The 8,651-nt window shown below is 41.1% G+C and overlaps 1 protein-coding gene across 15 annotated transcripts in view; it reads right to left on the reverse strand.

Annotated features, from left to right (window-relative positions):
• The window catches only part of DMD (dystrophin), a 2,398,628-nt gene that overhangs the window by 766,427 nt on the left and 1,623,550 nt on the right, over positions 1–8,651 (reverse strand). For all 15 annotated transcript variants that reach the window (XM_055081921.1, XM_055081920.1, XM_028482834.2 and 12 more), the window contains one exon: positions 6,681–6,789. In XM_055081921.1, coding sequence (XP_054937896.1) covers positions 6,681–6,789 — 109 coding nt within the window. The remainder of the gene's footprint in view (positions 1–6,680; positions 6,790–8,651) is intronic.

The following is an 8,651-nucleotide window of genomic DNA, read 5'->3' on the forward strand; positions in this document are numbered from 1 at the left end:
ACAGATAAACAAAGGCCATTTTCACAATAAATGAATTGTTTTCTCACAATTTAAATCAAACAAATAAATAGTATGCCAAGATTATATTTAAGCTCCAATTAACCTCATATTTTTCTGAAATTGCCTAAATATTTAAAGTATTACTGAAATAGCCTTGGGATGATTTATTCAACTCTAGAGAGGCAAGTGAAGTTTGACTAATAAATGTATAAATAATGTTATATGTGTTTGGTATTTAAGTATAGCCTTCAAAAACCCAGATGGAGAGAAATAAATCACTGCTTGAGATACAGTGTTCCAATTAACAGCATATGCTTTGGCATCACAGAGATGAATCTCTGAATACCCACTCTGCCACTTACTAGCTTTGTAACTTTGGACCAATTTTTCCTTTTTCTGTCCCTTGGTCTTCTCATCTACAAAATGGGAATCACAACAAAACTCATTTAAAAGGTAAAACCATGGCAGTAATTATAAGACCTTTTGTATTAATTTAGGTTCACCCAGAACTAGGCTCTAAGGCAAGGATTTAATTACAAGTAGTTTAATTGGTAGATGATACCAGAAAGCTGTGGTGGAAGAGTAAGGAGATGTATAGGAATGGGAAGGAAGTCTCTACAGGGCATGCTAATAAACAGGTTATCACTGTGGTCAACTGTGGTTCAACCCCCGGAGACGTCTGGTGTGAACCGTGCCCTGGAGTTGTCCTACCCAAGGAATAAAGAGGATACAATATTTATGCATCAACTTCTATCCATCAGTGGGTGAGTACTGTTCTAGGGATGCCTCCTTCCCAGCACTTCCAACCTGCTCTGCAAGTGGGTGAGCTTCTCCTATGGCAAGAGAAAGTACCTGGGCAGAGTCCCAGGTGCTTGCATTCAGAAGCCTCAGGGTTTACAAGAAGGACTAGTGCTGAGGGGATATGGGTAGGCCATTAAGGGCCAAATTTTTTCCCACCTGCCCGCTTCTGGTTTCTGTAAATAAAGTGGTATTGGAACCCAGCCATGCCTGTTTATTTACATATAGTCTACAGTTTGGCTGCTTTTAGTATACACTGACAAAGTTGATCCCATGACCCACAAAGCTGAAAATATTTACTATCTGGCTCTTTGCAAAAAGAGTGTGTCGATCCCTTATCTAGTTGGCAGCACAGCTGAGATTAGAATTTAGGCTTCTTGACCTCCAGTGCAGCATTTTCCTAGTTACACTTGAGACTTGCTCTCTCCAAAATTAATTACAGGAAGAGATGGTTTTACCAGTGTTTAATCAATTAGAAACCTCTATTAACTGGCACTTCTATGTGTCTATTTATACAATGGTCATTCATTTCATAGTTATTACCCTGGGAAATTTGAAGAACTCCAATATCCTGATTTGGAGTCTCCACATGAAGCACGTTCTATATGCAATTTCTTTCGGAAATGCTAAATCGGGTATTGTGGTATGTGAATGTTCCCAGACCCAGCAGCTTGTGGATAAGAAAGGATTCACATTGACATTTACAACCAGATTTGCTGGCGCTTTGCCTCCATCTGCCAAGCAGGCCTTCAGTCTGATTCAAAGTCCTGCCTACCTAAACGTTTATGAGAGTCTCCAGGGGAGCTTTGTATAAGCATGGCTATTCTCCCCACAGGTCTCTAAGCTGCTCTGCTAGGCAAATACTGCCTAGGCGTGCTGTACATCTACTTGAACTCCCAGGCTACAAAGTCCTGGGGCTGGGGGTCCTGAAATAACGTGGAGGTCCCTTTGGCATCCACAGCACTGGCTCTCACTCAGGCTCCACACTAGGTTGCTCGCAGGAAGCAGGGATGAACTCCTTCCCCACTTACCATAGGCCTATGGCAGTAGTTCTTAAAGTGCAGTCCCAGGACAAGGAGCATCAGCACCATCTGGGGACCTTTCAGAGATGCAAATTCTCAAGAGTCACCCCAGATCTACTGAATCAAGAACTTTGGAAACGAATCCCCACAATCTGTGCTTTGATAAGAAATGGGTGATTTTGACGATAAAGTTTGAGAGTCACTGGCATAGGACATTGCATATAGACCAACACTTTGATCTCTGCTTTCCCCCTGTTTCTTCAATGTAGTGGTTTGGGTGTTAAGATGGCCACAATAAAGCCTCCCATCCCTGTACACCCATCCCTTTGCGGTGACATTGCAGCTCTTCCCTTCAAAAGGGGAGATCTATTTCTCTGCCCCTTGAATGTGGGCTGGACTGAAAACTTGCCTCGACCAACAGAATGTAGCAGAAGTGATGTATGAATTACAGAGTCTAGGCGTCAAGACATCTTGTAGCTTTCACCCTCATCCTCTTGAAACAATGCCCTGAGAATGCCATACAATGAAGCCCAGTCCAGCCTATTGGAAGATGATAGGCCTTGTGAAGTACCAAGGTTCTCCAGCCAACGGCCAGCTGTCAGATACTTGAGTGAATCCATCTAGCTCCTGTTGAGTTGCCAGATAACTGCATGTACATGAATGACCCCTAGCAAGACTTTCAGAACACCTCTTAAGTCAATCACAGCCCAACTGCAGACCCACAAAATCATGAGCAAGTAATAACACTTGTTTTAAGCCATTACATTTGGGGTGTTTTTATGCAGAGATAGAAAACTGATACACTTAGGTGTCTAAGCAACAACTGCAAAAAGTTTTTGTCCAGTATGCCTATTTGTTCTGCTAATTGAAACAATTTATACAACTCAGGCAGAACCACCTCATCACATGACATAATGTAAGTAAGCAGTCATAAAGGAGCTTGGTTTAGTATTTTTAAAAAGGCCCCTTGGGCCTCAGTTTCCACACATACAGAAGAAATATATTCAACTAGATACTTTCAATGATTATTCTAGGTTCAGAGTTCTGTGGTTTTAAGAAATTCAAATAGAATAAGCTGATTTTTTCTACTCCTTAAGTGAAAAAGACAGAGAAATGTGTTTCACTTTTACTCTCCATACATCTAAGACTAAGTTAAATAACATTAACTGTTGGCTAGCTGCCTTCATATCTAGAATTTCCATTAGGTTCTTGGACAGAGAGATAGTGCAAGGCACAGCAAAACAAAACACAGGCTTTGGAGCCTGACACACTTGGATTATAATCCTGGCTCTGTTTCCTCCCAGCTGTGTGGCCTTCATCTAACTATTTTCCCTCCAAGCCTTGAGATCCTTACCTTAAAAATACTGTGTATAACCATACATACTTGGCAATTATTTTGAGGATAAAGACATATACGTAAAAGCAGCTCGCGCAACAGGAGGAGTGCAATGGAAAAAACTTACTACAATGAATGATAAGTTATATGGTATTACAATATAGTGTATGAAATGATAATCATATATCAGAGCTGTATTACAAATTATATTTTCCCTTTTTATATTGTATTTATTTCAGATTAGATTCCTGACTTCCAGGAAGTTAAACATTCTTAGTTCAATTCTGATGTTGAAACCACCATGTTAAAGAAAAAAAGAATGTTTGATTTGATAAGCAGCTTTTGGCAGGAAAGAGCACTTTACAGGAAAGAGTTCTCTGCAGGAGGTGCCTTGTGTCTTGTCACTAACTTTAAACCAGGAACCATCATGCTCTACTCACCTCTGGCCCTAGCACACCTTCCAAATATTTTGATCACACACTACCTTGCCTAACCTGTTCGTTCTCTCCATAGATCTAAGAAGTAGAAATGAAGAATAAGTAATTAACAGATGACCAGATCTCTTCCCTAGATTCCCTTTCAGCAATCTCGTGAACAAACTGTGTGAACAAGATAACATCTAAAGAAAGATCACAAGAAGTCGACAAGCCTGCAGGCAGTGGGGGATGGCAATGATTCTGACCCCCATCCCAATTTTTAACTGAGATTACTGCCCCTTTTTCCTTTAAAACTTTCATGGCCGAGCAGAATCTTTGGAGTTGCTTTTTGGGGACATGAGTCCACCTTCTCCCCAGATTACTGGCTTTCTGATTAAAAGCAACTTTCCTTTCCACCAACAACTGCCTTTTGGGTATTGATTTTCAAGTGGCGAGCAGCCGGACCTGAGTTTAGTAACATTTTGGTGCCCAGCTCTGGACCTGACTCACTTGTATTTAACATTTGTGCATTTAACATTTTTACTTTATGCCCAGCTCTGTGTCAGTTTGCTATAAGGAATGAAAGGCCTTGATTTTGAGAAAATTCCTCTTTCCCTCAGTTCTTCTCCATCTCTGGCCCCAACTCCACCAGCTATCACCAGTGGCTTGGAGCTGAGGGCATTCTCAGACTCTCCCTAGTGGTGGCAATGTGGAGGAAGTGGGGGAAGGGAAGGAGTAGTAAGGCAGATGAGACACTTAGTTGGGGGAGAAGGAAGTAGGGGAGGAGAGATGAAAGATGTAGTTTCCCTCTGCTTTGGCCATGTGTCCCCTCCCTCTCCCTCTGCTCTGGCCTCACTGGTCTCCTTGCTATTCCCGCATCTTGCTCCACTTCAAGGCCTTTGCTCTGGTTGTTCTCTCTCTGCCTGGAACAGTCTCCCCTGGATATATACATCCAGGCTTACTTCCTGACTTCCATCAACTTTCTCATGTTCTTAAGCCGTCTCTTAATAGAAAAGCTTCACTGACCCAACTACAGACAATCATGTCTTCATTCCCACTCATTTTTCCTCTTACCCTGCTTTCTTATTCTCCGTAACTGTGCTTCTCAAACTTCAGTGTGCAAACGAATCACCTACGGATCTTATTAAAATGCAGATTCTGATGCACTGGGTCTGGGTCTGAGGTGAGGCCTGAGATTCTGCATTTCTAACAAGTGTCCATTTGATATCACTCTGTGAACAATATAACTCTGAACAATATCGAGATAGTATCTGTTTTCTTCTTTATTAGCTCATCATCTTTCTCTTCCAATCAGAGTACAGCTGACCCTTGATCAACACTGAGGTTAGCGCCGCCGACTTACTGCGGTCGAAAATCCATGGATAACTTACAGTCTGCTCTCTGTATCCATGTCCACATGCACAGATTCCACCAACTGTGGATCATGTAGTGTTGTAGGACTTACTATTGAAAACATTCTGCACATAAGTGGACCCACACAGCTCCAACCCATGTTGTTCAAGGGTCAACTATATGTGTTTCATGAAGGGAGGGACCTTAACTTATTCTATGCTGCATCCTCAGCACCTAGTATGATGTTCAATACATAGAAGTTACTCAATAAATACTTATTAAATGGATGAATTAAATATGTTTCTGGAAACCGAAACTGGAACTTTGAATCTATTCTGCATTAGAAATATTATTGTCACATCTAGGTACTTTACAGGTTAAACAGATTTCTGTGCCCTGCCTTTGGAACCTTCCAACCACGTGATAGTAGCTTAAATAGGGGCATAAACCCTAATTATGTTCAGAGTTCAACAAACTTACAAACAAATCATCGGAACCCAATCTCGTTACAGAGTTAGAGAGCCTGAGGCTGAACATACAGGAGAAAGCTAGAGAACAAATACCAATAAATGATTATATAGGGACAAAACTATGCATATGTGCTGAGGGAACCAAAAATTACAGGTTGTAAAAAGAAATAAACCTGATATAATTAGTTGAATATAAACCCTGATATAGCAATTGTGGTGTCCCAGATTGACCAAAAAAAAAAAAAAAAACAAAAAAAAAAACGGAAGCAAAAAAGAGTAACAGAAAAAAACAACCAAGGATGTTTTTTTAGTTCTGCTTAATTATAGAATTCGTACAGCAGAGAAGTTTTCTGGCTCCTTGCCCATGAGATTCAAAGCCAGCCTTAACATTGCCATGAGATTTTATGCATACCTTCTACTAACAAATGAATAGAAAGTGAAATAAAATAGACTGAAAATATGCAAAAAGAAACAAAAGTTAAGACTATAGCTAAATGAAGAAACATTCCTCTCCCAAGTCTAATTGTGGTAGTCATGGTCCATTTTTCTTTTTCTTAAACTAAAAATGGAAGAGCTCTTAAAATTGCTTTTAAATGGGACAGGGGGAAGTGCTAGGAGGACTGTGTGTGTTTCTGCGGTTTCAGGAATTTGTGTAGGCATATTTGAAGAAGATTATCTAAAGGATACAGGATTTGTTGAGATGGAATCCTCACATATTTAGTCTTGGAGGCTACTCTGGAGCTCCACCCTGATTCCTTCTTCAGGGACAACACACCCATCCCTGCTACTGGAAGGAATGGTTGTTGATGGTATTCCTTACTTGGAATTGCCTTTGGCCCCAGAAGAATCTTCTAAGATCTCCCTTTCCTCCCAGCGGGAAGCCCCTGGGCAATGACTGCCTAGTTCAGGAATACAAAGGCCAGGCCCTCTCCTGCAATTCAGGACAGCTCTGCAGAGCCAGCCCAGCTCTAAGGCTCCTGTGGAATTGGCTGAGGCCTCTGCTGCAGTCAAATCACCCTTCAGCCTCTTCTGTCGCTGCCATGGACCTTTCTTCATTGTAGGTGCATCTCTGGAGAACACACCCCAATATACTTTTGTCATTCCATACTCTGAATCAGTCTATTTCTAAGGAACCTACTCTAAGACATTTTGCAGAGTAAATAATACAAGCTTATCCCTATTTTCAGAATTGCAACACATTTTCCCTTTTACCCAGGGATCATCTCACTGTTGTGCTTTTGAGCAAGTGTTTACAGCCACAGAGAATGTGATCCAGCATACTTACAAGCTCCAGTAGTGGTGAGTCCAGGGGTATGGCCAGGCCACTTTGTCCTCAGCTCTTGAAGTAAATGGGTTACCGCCTTCCACTCTGAGCTCAGATCTTCTAACTTCCTCTTTAATAGAAAAGCACACATGTTATTTATTTGATTAACATCTTGAAGTAACTTAATTCATGAAGTTATTAATTTATTTTGTGAATACATTACTGTATGTCTATAGTATTTTATTTCTAAAGTAACTTTTCTGGGTGGAATTCCTTTCAAAGGTATTTTAATTGTTTTAGCCAACCACACTACAAATTTTTATCAATTGTTTACTGCATACAGGCTGTTGCTCCAGACGCAATTTCACTGAAAGGAAGTAGAGCGCAAACATTACTGAAAGCAAAACAAATAAACAAAAAACAGTGTCACCTCAGCAATTGGCTTGACTCTTTTAAAAAGTATCTAATGTGGCTGCATACAAGAATTTTCCAGAGAACATTAAAAACACCTCACTGCCCTCACTCACCCCAGATCAATCTTATTAGCAAGCCTTGGAGAGAGGGGCTGTGGTACACATGGGGATAAGCCTCTCAGAGTCTACTTTAAGGAAGGACTCTTGTCCCAAATGGTGAAGAAGATTTCAGTAGACATCCTTCAGTTGTCAGTCCCTTTAGGGACTGTCTCAGCTGAAGAGATCTGCCTTGCCCCAGGGCATGCCCTTCCCAGGGTAGCCCTCATTCAAGGACTGATCAAGGTGAGAGTATAAAAGCTCAGCCAATTTGGTTCAAAGCAGGACCATTTTGAGGGTCATTATAGCTGCAGAGCTCCCAGTAGAGTCAGCCAAGCCCGTATATGGTCCGCGACGTGCTGGTATATGTTAACAATTGGCTGTCTGGGGGAAAAGACTGATTTTAGTGTTTTCTGATTTCTGTGGTGTAAATACTCCCACTATAGCCAATTTTACCATGAGGATGTCAAGTAGCTCACAAAATGCCTGAAAATTTGCTAACAGACCCTCATGAGCAGATACAAGCTGCTTCCAGTGCACCACTGGGTAACCATAAGATTACTTATTGCCAGTAGAATGGGAGCAGAGGTAACATCTGTCAGTTCTAGGCTGACCGTTTTAAAAAATGAGTGAGGTTTCTGCACACATTCTTTCCTTTTCCATTGGCTGGAAGCAGAGGACTCAGAGGTCATAGGGCAAACTTTCTCAATGGATTGGGGGGAGAGTTTATCCTAATACTCTGGAGCAGTGGTTCGCATACTTTGGGACCGTCAGAATCACCTGGAGGTCTTGTTAAACCACTGATTGCTGGCTCTCAGCCCCAGAGCTCTAGACTGCATAGGTCCTGAGTGGGGCCCAAGAACTTACATTTCTAACAATCGTACAGATGATGCTGATGCTGATTGTCCAGGACCAAGGCCTAAGGTGTCCATTATAAGTAATAAGTTACCTAAGCATCTACAATAGACTAGATATGTACCATCCTTGACAAAAATAAGAAAATAGGTCCTTAAATCATTTTCTACAGGACTTAATTTTCTTGAGGAATCCCACTTAAGAAAAGCTGCCAAGGGAATAAATACTAAAATAAATACTAAAAAGTCATCACTTCCTATTTTAACTATAATCTATGCTCTTAAGGTTATTTATTCTATTGTGTCTGAGATCATGTCAAATCAGAGCTTCTAATTTCTTCTCCCAGAGTGCATGCTGTTAAACATTTACTATCACATCAATGAATATAACTCTTTTCATTTATTAAAACATAAGCCTTGAATCCAAAAGCAAACAAAAAATGCCTCTGATCAGTGAGAAAACCACCATTGAAAGTCATGACATGCGGAAGATATTTTTCCATTCTGACATCAAGCTAAACACTGAGAATTAAATATTATCAAAGGTTAGTGAATGGGGGCCTCCCTGGTGGCGCAGTGGTTGAGAGTCCATCTGCCAATGCAGGGGACACGGGTTCGTGCCCCGGTCC

The sequence above is a fragment of the Physeter macrocephalus genome, chromosome 21 (genome assembly GCF_002837175.3).
Source record: "Physeter macrocephalus isolate SW-GA chromosome 21, ASM283717v5, whole genome shotgun sequence".
NCBI lineage: Eukaryota > Metazoa > Chordata > Mammalia > Artiodactyla > Physeteridae > Physeter > Physeter macrocephalus.